Source organism: Myotis brandtii, unplaced genomic scaffold (assembly GCF_000412655.1).
Source record: "Myotis brandtii unplaced genomic scaffold, ASM41265v1 scaffold165, whole genome shotgun sequence".
NCBI lineage: Eukaryota > Metazoa > Chordata > Mammalia > Chiroptera > Vespertilionidae > Myotis > Myotis brandtii.
Window position 1 is genome coordinate 13,403,628 of NW_005356042.1, and position 15,451 is coordinate 13,419,078.

General features: G+C 45.1%; 1 protein-coding gene and 1 long non-coding RNA gene across 2 annotated transcripts in view; one reads left to right on the forward strand and one right to left on the reverse strand.

Moving 5' to 3' along the window:
* Nucleotides 1-2,718, reverse strand: part of NUDT7 (nudix (nucleoside diphosphate linked moiety X)-type motif 7) — a 10,324-nt gene extending 7,606 nt beyond the window's left edge. The window contains exon 1 of the mRNA XM_005862601.2: nucleotides 2,595-2,718. Within this exon, the coding sequence (XP_005862663.1) occupies nucleotides 2,595-2,686 (92 nt within the window). The 5' untranslated portion in view covers nucleotides 2,687-2,718. The remainder of the gene's footprint in view (nucleotides 1-2,594) is intronic.
* Nucleotides 2,719-4,535: 1,817 nt separating this feature from the next.
* Nucleotides 4,536-15,451, forward strand: part of LOC106725466 — a 47,710-nt gene continuing 36,794 nt past the window's right edge. Inside the window, exon 1 of the long non-coding RNA XR_001361361.1 lies at nucleotides 4,536-4,648. This is a non-coding gene — a long non-coding RNA (uncharacterized LOC106725466). The remainder of the gene's footprint in view (nucleotides 4,649-15,451) is intronic.

Consider the following 15,451-nt stretch of genomic DNA (forward strand, 5'->3'; position numbering starts at 1 on the left):
ATATGGTTTGGTACTATCTGCAGTTTCAGGCATCTCCTGGGGGTCTTGGAATGTATCCCCCATGGGTGAGGGGTGGAACTATGTACTAAGAACACAGTTTAGTACACAAGTTCATTTGAAAACTAAATTTAAATTATGGTAAAATACTTTTTAACAATGCAGTAGTTAATTATCAAAATCCATAAATATAAGACAGGTTTGCTAAATAAGTCATTGTAAGGTCAGATCATTGTAAGTTAAGAACTTTCTCTTAATCTGGCCCTTATGTCATGTTATCAAGCATTCCTTTTGTTATCAAATATTCAACTGCTTTATAACAGTGGTTCCCAAACTTTAACAGCAACAGAATCCCCTAGAGCCGTGATTGGCAAAGTGTGGCTCGCAAGCCACATGTGGCTCTTTGGCCCCTTGAGTGTGGCTCTTCCTAAGCCTTAGGAGTACCCTAATTAAGTTAATAACAATGTACCTACCTATATAGTTTAAGTTTAAAAAATTTGGCTCTCAAAAGAAATTTCAATTGTTGTACTGTTGATATTTGGCTCTGTTGACTAATGAGTTTGCCGACCACTGTCCTAGAGCAGTGGTTCTCAACCTGTGGGTTGCCAACCTGTGGGTCGTGACCCCTTTGGGGGTCAAACGACCCTTTCACAGGGGTCGCCTAAGGCCATTTGAAAACACATATATAATTACATATTGTTTTTGTGATTAATCACTAGGCTTTAATTATGTTCAATTTGTAACAATGAAAATACATCCTGCATATCAGGTATTTACATTACGATTCATAACAGTAGCAAAATTACAGTTATGAAGAAGCAACGAAAATAATTTATGGTTGGGGGTCACCACAACATGAGGAACTGTATTCAAGAGTCGCGGCATTAGGAAGGTTGAGAACCACTGCCCTAGAGGGTTTGCTAGGCCCACCCCAAACTGTGACTCAGTAAGTGTGGGGTGGAGCCTGAGAGTTAGCATTTATATCAAACTCCCAAGTGATGGTGATGTTGCAGACCAGGGGAACACACTTTGAGAATATACAAGTATTGGGATTTATGACCACAAATGGTGCCCTGAATCCATGACTGTGAATTTGTCTTGGTCCTTTTGAACGGTGTATTTTGTTGCTGGTTTGTGTAGTGGGTTAGTGTCCTCCCTAAACCACAAATCTGACTTGGAAACAGAATTCCTGTAGATGTAATTAGTTTAGGACTTAAGATGAAATCACCCTGGTTTTAAGGTGGGCCCTAATTCCAATGACTGGTGTCCTTATAAAAAGAGGAGAGGACACAGAGAGACAGATACACACACAAGAAAGAAGGCCAGGTGAAGACAGAGGCAGAGGCTGGATGTGACACTGCCAGAAGCCAAGGAACACCAGAAGCTGCCACAGGCCAGGAAGGGTCCCCCCTAGAACCTGGCAGGTTCTTGATTTTGGACTTCTGGTTTTCACAACTGCGAGAGCATAAACTTCTCTTTTGTAAGCTACCCAGTTTGTGGCACATTGTTATTGACAACCCAAAAAACTAACAGTTTAATTGTAATTTTTCTATGGGAAAGGCAGTTTTGCAGAGTGGGCAAAATCAGATGTGGAAGTCAGCTAGAACTGGTTTCAAAATGCTTAGGAAAGACCGCTCTGAGCTCCCCTTCCCTCATCTGTGACATGCTTGAAAGTATTTATGAGGATTTAATGACATAATTCATATATGGTGGCTGGTACTCAGCTAGTGGCCTATGAATGATGACTACTGTCATAAATGTCTCCATCATTAAATGAGCAGTTGTTTGTGGGAGCTGTTTGCTATTTTATGCCTCTTTCTACTGGCAGGATGCTCCCTAAAAGTGGTTGGATAACCACAGTGAACTGCAAAATTACGACCAAAGGCTTGAAAGGAATCAGAGTGCTGGGAACTCCAGGGAGGCATCCAGAAGAGGAAACGGGCCTGCCCAGTGTGGCTTCTAAGAGGCCCCAGAACTAATCAGAGGGTCCAGCAGATGCTAAGTCTGCAAAAATGTGTCTGTCCACATTAGGGGCCGATCCTGGGAATAATCACCATAAAAACACCAACAAAAAAGTAGCAGACACCCTGTTCTGAGCATGGGCTTATCCCACACTCTTGCCTTGCTTTTCTCTTTTCATCCTCACACCAGCGCGACGAGGTGAGCGCCTAATCTGGTCCAGAACCAGAGAGGTTATGTAACTGAGATCCAAGGCCACGACTGGGAGTAGCCACCAGGGAACTTGAACCCTGGGTTGCCAGGTGAGGGCTGGGGTTCCAGAGGTTGAACTCCGGAGCCGCCTGGAGCAGAAAAGCTAAGCGGCTGGGCAGGGGAACGCCTTGGGGGAAGGGGGGTGGGGTGGGGACGACCCATGATGACAGGTGTTAACTCAAGATGCCAGAGCCCGGCTCCGTCCGGGGCCGGAGAAGATGCAGAGGTCCCTGGACCCTGCCGGCGGCCAAGGAGGTTGGGCATCGAGTGCGGGCTCGGCAAAAGCAATCGCGGGTAAAAGGCCACTACGACCCGCAGCCCGCGATCAGCTCAGCCCCGCCCCGATCAAGGCCGGCTCAGCGTGCCAGGGGCCGGGGAGGCTTTACCTGACTGTCTCCGGAGGACAGGGTCGCGACATTGTTCCGTGAAAGTTTGTTTCCAGCGGGTGACTCCTCAGAGTTTCTGGGCGTCCGGGCATGCGCAGAGGCAGCTGGTCTGGGGAGGGGCGAGGGGCGAGGGGCGAGGCCTAGGGACGGACAGGAGGCGGGGCCTATGGCCAGAGTCGGTGATGGGGCGGGGCCTAAGTCCAGAGTCGGTGATGGGGCGGAGCGTGGGGAAGTGGGCGGGGTATGGCGCCGTAGGCGGAGAATCGGGGCGGGACGACACGTGAGGGCGGGGCTTAGTGCAGGGCCTTCCAGGTCGCGGGAAGCGGTTTCTGCCCTGCTCCTTGCTCTGCCCTTGGAACAACGGGCATGTGAGGAATTATGAAACTGAAAATTGTAAAAAAAGGAGAGAAAAAATGAAAATGCAGTGCTGGTGAGTTGAGAGGATTCTGACACTCGTGTTTACTGTTGTTAGATTAAGTTGGTTCCATTTTTCTGAACAGCCGTCACACGCATTTACTGAGCACCTACTGTGTGCTGGGTACAAATCCCACAGCTGGCAAAAAGACAGGTGTAGCTTATCGTCAAATGGGAGAGAGAGACGGGAAGCAGAAAGTTACATAGATAAAGCAGAGGCCTTCAGTCCTTGGAGAGCATCTGTGGGAGAAACGTAACCAAATCAGATCAGAGAAGGCTTACCAGAGAGAGCAGACCTCCAAGGCAGCTGTCTCCAGAGTGTAGTTAGTTCAGGACCACAGCATCAGCACCACTAGAGTGCTGTTAAAATACAGACTCCAGGGTCTCATCCCAGAGCTGCTGGATCAGAAACGGGGGGTCAGGACCGCTGATGTGTGCATAGGAGATTTCTGTATGTGTGGAAAGTAAACAAGGGAAAGGGGAAGAGGAGAGAGTTCTAGGAAGAAGGACAAATTTGTGCAAAGACTCCATGGTGTGCACAGACCCGAGAGGAGTGGCTTGAGAAGAGCCAGTGAGAGGGAGCCTGGTTGGAGCTGACACTTCAGAGGTCAGACTTCAGAGACTTAAGGCCAGGCTGACTTCTCTGTCCTGTACAGGAGATGCAATGCCTGGAACCCACAATAATGTTCTCATTTTAATTTCTTTTAAAATCAGAAGAAAATTAATAAATAATAAGCAATATAAAATAATAAATCCAGCCTGATTACATTCATCTTTATACCAATACAGTCATAACATAGAATTTATTTTATTATTATTATTAGTTTATGGAGGAAGGGGTTCATAAAACCAAATTGCCTAGGGCCTGTGAAATTCACAGTGCGGCCCTGGGAGGTGGGACAGTTGGGCCACATTTCCCAAGATCTCTAAAACCACTGAGCTTAGATGTTCCCCTAGTGAGTCTGCCAAGGCTGTGAGCCCAAACCAAAAGCTTGATGACAGCCTAATAATAACAATGATGGCACCTCACCCACATTTGTGTACTTCATCCTCTGAGCAACCCTAATGAAGTCGGGTTATTTCCATAGCGGTATTAACATTCCCACTTTCCAAATTAGGAAATAAAAAATGTCTTTTTTAACTTTACACAGCTAGGGTTCAAGGTTAGATCATTCTGACCTCTGAGTTCATTTGTTTCCACATCACCTCTCAGAAGCAACTGACCTGTGAATTATATGGCTCTGATTATGAATGAGAAGGAGATACATTAACCCTTCCTCTAATATCCATTGCATACTTACTATGTGCGAGGCATGTCTAAGATGTGACGCCCTGACCGTGAAAACCTCTTAATCTACTGGGGGTTATAATAAACATGACTCAGTCTAGTAATGCACAGTCCATTCTCAGCTCTGTATGAGAAGGGAAGGGGAAGTGGTTCAGAGGATTGAATTGGGGACTAAAAATTATTTCTGGGGATTTTATTTTCTTGTCTTTTAGACATCCTTTGATTGAGTCCTTGATTTGAAGAACAGCAAACTGAGGCTCAGGGTAGTCGAGTGCCTTGCCCATGGTCACACAGCAGGTGAACTCTGGAGCCAGGTGTTGATCCCATCCACTGAGCTGCAGTTGGCACGAAGGTAGATTTTGAGGAATAGGTGGGATTTCAAGAGGCCAAAGTGGGGGAGATGGCTTTCTGGGCAGAGGGAATAGTAGAAGCCAAGCATGAGGGAAGAGTCTTGTTCAGAGGGGCCAGTAGAGCCCTGGAAACAGGTGCAACGGCTTTGGAAGCATCAGCAAGATGAAGGCTGGCCTTCTTCCTAAAGAGTGGATAACAAGTCTGGGTTTTCAGGAAGATCTCTATGGAATTGGGGTGGGTGGATTGGAAGTAGGGAGAGACTGGAGCTAAACAGAGGGCTCTTCCAAAAGTCTGGGCTCAAGGAACTAGAAAAAGATGCTTCATACCTTCTGAAAAATCCCCATATTGCTGATGTCAGAAACTCAGAGTGTAACAGGGGATGGTCTTAATGTAAAGGCAGGATAGAGATACTTTGCTGTGTACCAAGGCCATACGCACAGCATTTTCTTTCAAGATCAGAAAGACTGCTGTAAAAATACATAGGTTTTATGGGGTTTATAAGGCTGAGAGCCATAGCACATGGAACTATACAAGGTGAAATGCATCATAATAAGATTATATATACATGGTATATACACATACATGTATCTTCAAACCTGCAAAGCAACACAGGCTTCACAGTTAATGGGCAATGTCTTTAGGGAAAATTACTCATCTCTGTAGCTTTTGTACACGGATTTGTTGGTAGTGACGTAATTCTAGAAAATGGGTTGAAGAGAAGCACAGCTATAAAAAAGGTTCAGGGCAGCATGAAAGGCCAACACCTCGATGTGCAGCTCTCTCAAAGAAGCTGTTCCTAGGGGCCAAGGTGGGCCTTACCTGCAGTCCATCCACCTGGAACCTTTATTTGAGTAGCACCTTACAGCCAAGCCTGGGTGCTGCCGAGATAAAGAAACTCCAACCTGCCTAAGAGCAAAGGATGTCTAAGGAAAAGACCTACAGCAAACCATTAGCTTGAATGCCAGATAAATGTGCTAATCCAGGAAAGGGGCTAAGTGCTCTGGGGAGGAAGGTGCAGCAGGCCAGCAATTAATTCTGCCTGGGAATACATGGTGAGGTTTAGATGGGCTGTGGAGAGATGGTAAGAGAATAGGAATACTTAGCCCTTAGCATTATTTTCTAATGTTCAAGAAATGTGAGTTTCCCCCATTCCTTCCTCAATTTACAGGAGGGCAGTCTTAGGGAAGAGCTTTCATATTAAGTATCACATCCATCAGAGTATAATGGTTATAATTGCTGGGTTGGGCATTCATCCTCTATCTACTCCGCGCCCCCCGCCCCCCCAAACACACACACATCCTGCCAAATCAGAGAGCACTAAAGGGGTATAGCATTCCCACCTTTTGAGGAGGGGAAGTTGAGGGAGTTTTTTGAGGGCTGGAATTAAACAGGAATTTCTCCAAGAATAGGTCAGGGTCCTCCACATCAAAATCATCTGGGGGATACGCAGACAACTCAGTGCCCCAAATCTGACCGGGTGGGTACTTATCTCAGGGTGGAAATTCACCCAGGAACATGTATTTCTGAGCAAGCTTCTAGGTGATTCTGTTGTAAAAGTTAAAGACACTGGTTTAAGAGCTCCAAGAGAGACATTTGATGTTGAGGACATAAGCCACCTCCTTGCCCCAGAGGGAAGGGCAGATGGTGGCCACCAGCAAGAGGAAGCACCATTCCTGGTAGCATTGGAACAATCTTTCTTTCTGGTCTTTGGAGTTGGCAATGTGGGCAGGTCTGTCTCAGGAAAGGTGAGTGGATTATTTTGTAGAAAATAGGCTGGAGCAGATAGATCCCTACATAATAGGGTCTTTGATTTTTTTTTTTTAAGACCCATTTGAAAAAGGAAAGAACTTATCAATTTGGGTCAGTATGTTCTCCCGTTGATGACCATTCTCGGCTAGGCATGGAGTTGGATGCTGGAGATATAGGGACACATGACAGTTAATTCTTGCACTGGAGAGCTTTGGTGTCACATGTGGCAGTGAGTGACTTTAGTCTGCACAAGGATCTCCTGGGGGCTGATTACACATGTAGGTCGTTGGGCTGCTGCCTCAGGGATGTTGACACAGGTGGGGCCCACGCATCTGCATTTGCCACCAGACCCTTGGGTGATTCTGATATGCCTACACTTTGAAGGGGGAGAAATGGAACTGGAATCTGAAAAAAAAAAAAAAATAGAAGAGGAAATCAGCCAGGCCCAGGAAGTCTAGATAGACACTTAAGCCAAGAAGTCAGTGACCTTAATTTCTGACAGCAGGTGTGGCCTGGAAACTAAAGGTTAGACACAGATTAGAGGGAAAATGCTTCTAGAACTGCCCGGGATTACAAACATGTAAATTGCTGGGAATTTATATCTGGGCGCTGTAAATGTGATTTTTTTCAAAGTAATTCATGCTGTTTTCCATCCATGCTTAATTTTTATTGTGTTACAGTAAAACAGATATATGCTTGTGTATTAAAGTGTCTCAAATCTCTGAGCTTCCATGAGCCAAGCCTGCCAAAAACTGACAAAAAATGATGGGAGTGCATCATTCACATATTTTATACCGTTGTCGGTTCTCATTTCCGTACACCTTTAGAAATGAGCTAAAGATTAGTTATGTTTAATTTCTTTACTGTCATGGAATCTCTGTGTAATGGAACAATCAAGTAGGTTTAATTACCAATAACAACTGTGCTGGGAAATTTGTGATCTAAATGAAGGCTCGGCCTAGGATGTACGTAATGGTGTAATGCTGTAACTCTGCCTCACAATGAGGCACAGTCTGGTCTCAATTAGCCTGTGAATTAGTCGTGAAATTGGCTTAAGGTTTTCCAGTGCATGGGGAAGCTCAGTGTCTGTGGAGGAAGCACAGACTCCACTCCACAGGGAGTTACCCTCCGTGTCCTCACCCTGGCCTCCGGTCTGCCCACAACCCAACCCTGGTTAAACTCCTGCTTTTATGGATTGGTGAGGGGAGATGGCAACTCACATCCCTCCCCAGATCCAGACTCCACCACTTACCTGGCTTGGTACCTTATCCAGACCATTGTTTATACCGCAAGGAAAACCTTGCCATCTGTGCTCTGTTCACGGGGATTACACTCTGGCATGCAGCCTCCTGGTGTATCTGGGGTAATCAGTACTACAGGGGGGCAGAGAGACAGACAGACAGACCTGAGATAGAAGGACAGGCCCTTTGAGAAGGATGCTGTCCATTTGATGCTAACCTCTGGCTTTTCCTATGGCTGTTTGTCTAAAGATGGCCACACACGACTCTTGTTGGGGGAGAGAGGGTGGGCATTGGTCCTTACTTGAGGTCTTTCATGGAAGCAGGAAAGAACGTGGGTTGTCATGGAGTAATTTCAGATCTGATGGTGGAGGATTGTACTTCTTGTATCACTGTCCAATGGAACTTTCTGCAGTGACGGGAATTCTCTATATCTGTGCTTTCTCATATGGTGGCCACTAATCAAATATGGCTATTGAGTACTTGACATGTGGCTAGTGTGACTAAGAAACTAAATTTTACATTTTATATACTTTTAGGTAATTTAAACAGCCATATGTGGCTAGTGGCTACCGTATTAGCATAGGCAGGTTTGCAATATCTGAGTTTCCTTCCCTCCACAAAGGGTACAATGTCTTCCAGGTTAAACACATGCTTGGGGGAACATTCTAGAGGCTTCTTCCCAGGGTATTGTTGGGGAATGAAGGCTAGAAGCCAGTGTCACTAATTCCTTTCTTTTACAAAAAAAAAAAAAAGTAAACTCACATTACCCCCAATAGGCACCTACTCTTACCCACTTCCCATCACAACAGTGAGGGGTTTGAAATAGGCCTTTCCATTTACCCAAGACAATAAGCTGTTAGCAAACATGCTTATTTTGTTATGCCTGTTACACAGGATGAGCTGTATTGAGTTATGTATTGGACACAGTGATTGGATGCCATGCCTGTCTTTACAGAGTTAATATTGTGGAAGGAGAAATAGAATACTTTCCAAAATGTGATCCAAGCAACCTTAGACCTGTGACGTGCCCTGTGGGAGGGCGCTAATGTCAAATACATTTTGAAAGGCAGCATTTGATAACTACCTCTCACAGACATATAATCTGTTAAGGTGGTAACATTTCCAGACTTTGTTTAGCCCCACTTTCCTAATATATATTGTTTTGTTTTTTACTAACTATAGATATAGGAAAACATTTCAGCTGGGCTTTGAAAAAGAGGAAGGATTTTGATGGGCTAGAGGGGGAGGTAACTTTCATTCTAATCTAGAAGAAGAGACACAGAAGAATAAAAGCCATGGAGAGTCCTGTGGAAAGAAGCTGGCTTTGATTAAAGAAAGGGCGGACCTAGTAGTGGGCGATAACACTGCTAGGGTACCCTGTGGCCCTTTCATAAAGGAAGTGAGAGAGGAGGACTGGCTGGCTTTATAGGATCAACTTCTTGTGGCTGTGGGCAGTGGGGTGTATGCATGTGGGGGGAGGGGGAAGGGGGGCAGGTGCAAGATATTGTAGGCACCTCCAGGGCTCTGGAGAGTGCTGGATTCTCTACTGAGGAAGAGGCAGTGTGGGTTGTGGCCACAATCTATTTTCTGGAATTCTGGCTAGGTTACCAGACCACAGCACGTCCATTGATATATATATACACACACGTTATATGCATGGTGTCTGCTTTTATGAAATTTTATGAGACTGTGCATTCAAAGTGAACTCGCTTCAGTTTATCTACATGGGGGCATAACACAGAGCATAAAACATGCAGAGCCAGAGGCTCTCCGAGGTCGCCAACCTCATAAACATGTCTCCCTGGGACACTCACTGGGGCGGTGAGTCATCCTTCTGGGAAAGGGCACAGGCTGCCAGGCTGTATCTCCTTCCTGCTTCGTCATTCAGAATACAGACATGCTTTAGAGGCGGGATAAAAGGCAGAACAGGTTTCCTTTCATGTTGTTTTGTCTTTCTTCATAGTTCAATGTACATCTTGTTCCCCAAATAGACTCTGGGCAGCTAACTAGCCCTATTGTATGGCCTCCTGGAAAATGAGATGTTTATAGTCTCTACAATGCAAGTCCTCCTCCGACCTTGTGCAGAGATTAAAATGTACGCCCTATTTAGTACAGGTACAAATGTATTCCCTATCGCACCCTCTATACAGCAGCCCCAGGGGTTCCAGCTTTCTTTTCTTAACCTCCTGCCACAGTTGGGTGAGTTGTGACCACCACTTGTGTGGAGGGCCTGTGTGTGAGGCATTGAGGGAGAGTGTGCTTGTTGCTTTGCATGGTTGGGCTTCATTAATCCTCATAACCACCCTCCCAGGTAGAGATGCTTTTCTTTCCTTTTGCAGATGAACGTGCTGAGGCAGACAGCAGGCAAACAACTGAGTGTCACAGAGCAGCTGTAGATGAAGCTAGGATTTGAGTAAAAACCATTTTACTCAAATGTCAACATGCATTCTGTGGTATTTCGATCCTGTTGAACATGGTTTTTATGCTATTTATGTCTATTTTTGTAAATGTCCATTTGATAGCCAGTTAATATATACATACATATATGTGTATATATATGACTTCAGATGTTCTTTATTTTTAAAAAAATATTTTTTAGGAGGAAGGGAGAGGGAGAGAGAGATAGAAACATCAACGATGAGAGAATCATTGATTGGCTACCTCCTGCATGCCCCCTACAGGGATTGAGCCCATAACCTGGGCATGTGCCCTGACTGGGAATCGAACCATGACATCTTGGTTCATAGGTTGACGCTCAACCACCAAGCCACACCGACTGGGCATATGTACTTTATTTGTAATGCATACTCTGCCTATTAAAATAATGGTTTAACCCTGGCCAGGTGGATCAGTTAATTGGAACGTCATTCTATTCACCAAAAGGTTGTGGATTTGATTCCCAACCAGGGCATGTAACTAGGTTGCAGGTTCGGTCCCTGGTCGGGAGGGTATGGGAAGCAACTTATCGATGTTTCTCTCTCTCTCTCTCTCTCTCTCCCTTCATCTCTCTCTAGAAATTAATGAAAGCATATCCTTGGGTAAGGATTTAAAGAAAAACAACAACAATGGTTTACGTGGTTTGCCTGATATTAAAACTAAAAATGACTGGAGATCATGAATCATTTGCATGGGAAAGGGGAGGAAATTGTACCTGAAGCTGAGGGCAAGGTGGCAAGATGTTTGCTGCACTTAAGGTTATCTTTGAACTTCCAGGTAAAAGTTGACAAGAAGTCTTCTCTCTTTTTCATTCCATGTCTATATCCTGCTAAATGTTTCCAACTTGCATTTTCTTTGTCGTGCATTCATAGACGATGGGCTCTTCTAGCTGCTGGAGAAAACCAGGGCCCCATCTCTCTCTGTAGGACAGAAGAGAAAATGAGAGTAGATCAGCATCTAAGACTTCAGGCTGTGCTAGGACCTGACCTTACAAAGTCCTACCTGGATGCACGCCTGGACTCATTCCAGACACTAAGGAAGGTCCTACAGAGATTAGGGTTCATCCCTGCCAGCATCTGATTTAAATCACTACGTAGTCCATGGTAGGTCTGATCAAATAATTGAATCGATACCCCCTCCCCTGGGAACTGACCTTTAGGCCACTTCACAATGGACATTCAATTTGTTTAGACCACATTCCACTTGCTAAGACCATTATCTCTCCCCTCCGGAGTTTCCCAGAATCCAGACCTGCACAGAGAATTCTCCGCCCAGAAAAAGCCCGCCTAGAGTCCTTTAAAAACCTCTGACTCCCCATCTTTGGGTGCTGGCACCATTTTGGGACTCAGCCCATCTGGTTTTCCAGATGACCTAATAAATTCATAATCCCTTACCACTTTGGCCTCGTGCATTCCCCCTTTGGCAACCCTAACAGTCCACAGAAAGGCAATGTGTAACCAGAGAGAGCTTTGAAGAATAGAGAGGAGACTGGCATTGTTACCTGGGAGTATTGTACATGGGTTAGGTCTGAGTGCTCTGGAGTCAGACAGAACTGGGTTCAAATGCTGCCTCAGATTGGCTAGAGGTTTACACTGGCTAAATAATGGGACCACTTCATAGGCTATTTTAGCACCAGTTGAGATAATATATGTAAAATAGGATAATCAGTGCCTGGCACATAATAAATTATTCATAAATGGCAGCTTCACAATGCTGATTTATAAAGATCTTATTGTTTATTGTTGACCATTTTAATTACTTATGGCTCTTATTAGGGATTCAAATGCAACATATTTGAGCTTCATGTGGAGACATTACTATTGTTCACCAATTTTTAGTTCTCTTTTCTCTAGTTCTAGTTTCCTGGAAATATAGAGGACCACTCTTCCAGCTTCCCTTGCAGCTAGGCAGAGTCACAAGACTCATTCTGGCCAATGAAATGTGAGTGGAAGTGATGAGAGAGTGAAAAAGCCTCATCTAAGTCTTCAGGTTTTGCCCTGCACAAGTATCCTAGAGCACAGGCTGAGGTAGCTGTGTCCCAAGAAGGTAGAGCTCTCTTAGCCTGGGGTCCAAGTGACTGGGTGGACCAGAGCACTCCTCCCACCTTCACCCACACACACACACACCATGCTGGACATGTGCTGTGAGCATGAAAGGAAATTTCTATTTATGTGCTACTTAGCCTATTCCATCTTGAATAATACAGACTCCCAGTATCCAGAGGCAAATTTGATACAGTGGAAACAAACATCTCAATTTCTATTGAAATTAAATTCAGTGCTCATAAAATTATGATCATAAGCTTGTTTGTACTCTTACTGAGAAATTATAACCTTCCATCTAACAAATACTGAGATCGTGTTAATTAGGGTGAGATGTTTTTCTGTAATACTACACATTAAGCAGTTTTCATTTCTATTATGTTGTTGTAGTTACATTTTGATGTTGGAAATGTTTCTTATAATCAATTGCATATTTCCCCATAAATCTATCGAGTAGTACAAAGCCTACACACACACACACACACTCACACACACACACACATACACACATACACAGTGTCCCCAAAAATGTTTACACATTTTCACAGCTCAGAGCTCAATTTTGAAAATGAAATCTATTTTAACAAGCACTGCCTTTATAATCATTCAAAGCGTGTGTATTCATTTTGGGGGGACACCCTATATGTAAACACACGCATATACCCTATATAATGTACACACACATCGCTGTTAATATTTGATAATTATATAACTCAGGTTAAAGGTGAGTCTTGATAAAGATGAATCTGGCTTCTGACCTGTGGTTTTAAAAATGCAACCACACAATTTGCCATCTTTGAGTTGCTGAGAGATGATTTGTCAGAAAGGGATTCTGCATCCCCCCCACCTCCGTGCGTGTAGCAAGTACATCAGGATTTCTTCCCTCATCTGGAAGTGTCTCCAGCAGAAAAAAAAAAACCCACCACCACAAGAACAAACAAGAACCCTTATATGAAGGAGCAAAGAGGCGAATACACTGCTGTCCCAGTGAGTGGTTCTCAAGCCTCAGGGTGCATTTTCATCACCTGGAGATCTTGTTAAGCACTGATTGCTGGGCTCCACCCCAGAGTTTCTGATTCAGCTGGTCCAGGGTGGGGCTGGGAATTTGCATTTCTAAAGGTGATGTTGCTGCTGCTATTGCAGGAACCATACTTGGAGCACCACTGTTCCAGAGCCTTAGTTGTCCAAATGAAGTCTACAGACTAACAGCATCTGCATCCTGGGAGCTTGTGAGGAGTGAGGGCCTCGGGCCCCACCCCACGCCTGCTGAATCAGAACCTGAATGTGACCAAGCCTCCCTGGTGAGTAGTGCTCACAGTGAGGCCTGAGAAGTGTTGCATCAGAGGAGAGAGAAGCATTTTCCAGCACAATGTGAGCTTTTGAGAACTCAATTGCTGCTAGTAATGGCTCAGGTTCCCTAGTGTCTACTAAGTCCAGGCATTGTCTGCTTCTGTTTTGTGATCAGATTGAATGGGTTTTTATGCTCCTCTGATCCCCAGGTAGAACTGAACCTCCCAGATCTGAGTGCCCGTCATAAGTAACCCATTGGCACAATGCTGCGGTGGAGGTTCCAGTACTTCCACAGCATGTTGTCCATTGTCGGGTGTTCCAGCTTTGAGTTTCAGTCCCGGCTTCCCTACTTTGTCACTCTGACTTTGGACAAGATAATCTCCCTAAGCTTCCTCTTAAAAGGAGCCTCTTAACAGGATTTACCTCATAGGATTGTTGTGTATTGGTAACAACATTCTTAGAACAATGTGGGCTTATAGTAAGCATTTCCCACATGATAGTCATGATTACATTCTCCTAGGAAGCTGTCCAAGTCTCAGCTTCTATCATGATTTCTTATATAAACATCTAAACAAACTGTGAGCTGTGCTGATTGCTGAACTTGCCAATGAATGTCGCATCCATCTCTGTATCTTGCTAGCACTTAGCACAAGTCCTCTCAGGTGCTAGATGCTCACTAAGTGTTGGCTGAGTGAGTGAACACACAAGTGTGTGTGTTGTCTGTGTGCTCGCTCCACCCATTGGGCTGGGATGTGGGTTTCTCTGGAACCCGGAATGTAGGACTGCTAAGATCCAGTAGAATCAAGCAGGAAATGGTCTCCCCAGTCTCCCGTCTCTCATAGTAAGCTCTTCATCAGGAAGAGCAAGGTAGGGGTAGGTCAAGGTTAGAGGGCATACCTAGAACAAGACAGCCAGGGAGAAAGGGCCAGACAGATTCCAAGGGTTATTGGGAGCTGAGACCAAAACACAGCCCTGGCCTGGCTGCCTCCCACTCTCAGGGATGAATGGATTATGCTAGGCAGGTCCTGACCTCACCTACCCACAGAGCTGCCACACCTTCTCTCATCACTTCCCATCTCCACTACCTACCACCGCCTTCACCTTCTACCATCCTGGTCGAATATTGATGAAAGGAAAGGAAACCCCAGAGAGCGTCCCACTGTGGGCAGCTGTGACAGACCCTTCACCCCTTGAGGGCAGGAGTCTCCTGCTTTGTTCACTTCAGTTTCTTGACAAAGATTCTCTTGACCAAACTTTAGTCAGGCTCCCTGGAGCCTCTCTTCTATTAAGCCCCCACCTTGGTCCTTGGCCTGTTTTTGGCTTGCCTCGCTCAGTTTTACCAAGAATCCTGCTAAGTCAGTTTAGTGCGGATCCTGCCCATCCTTGGTACCTGATCAAGCTCCTCATCCCTCCACCTTTGATGTTTAAGTCCTTGACCTGCCTTCAGCAAGAATCCTCCTATGTGTCTTAGTAATTTTTCATCCACCGACCTTACACACTCCGCTAGGTGTCTATGAATCCCCAGCTGTCTGCAGTATTTGGAGCTGAGCCCAATCTCTCTCCCCATTGGGATAGTTTTGACACCTATTGCAATAGCCTTGAATCAGTTTTTCCTAACCATTTAACAAATGTCACAATTTTTTCTCTAACAATTCCCAGACCCAAGCACAGTGTGTATGTAGCCCATGATAATATGATCTGTAAGAGTGGAGAGTGTTTGGATTCAGGGAGCTCAGCCCCTTTCTAGCTGTGTGGCCCTGGGTAGATTACTTGACCTCTCTGAACTGCAGTTTCCTCAACTGGAAAATGGCAGTAATAGTATACCTATTGAAGGGTTGTTTTGAGGATTAAATGAAACGCTGCTTGGAATGCATTTAGCACTGTGTCTGGCACCCTGCATCCTGAGAAGGGCTGAGGAGAGAAGGGCCAGATATTACAGGGCTTTTCCTACCATATCAAAGAATTGGGAATTTAAGCCCCCATTTCAAACTAAGCATTATGAGCATTATAGGTGGTTCCCTGAAAATTCTCCCCTTACACTGCCTC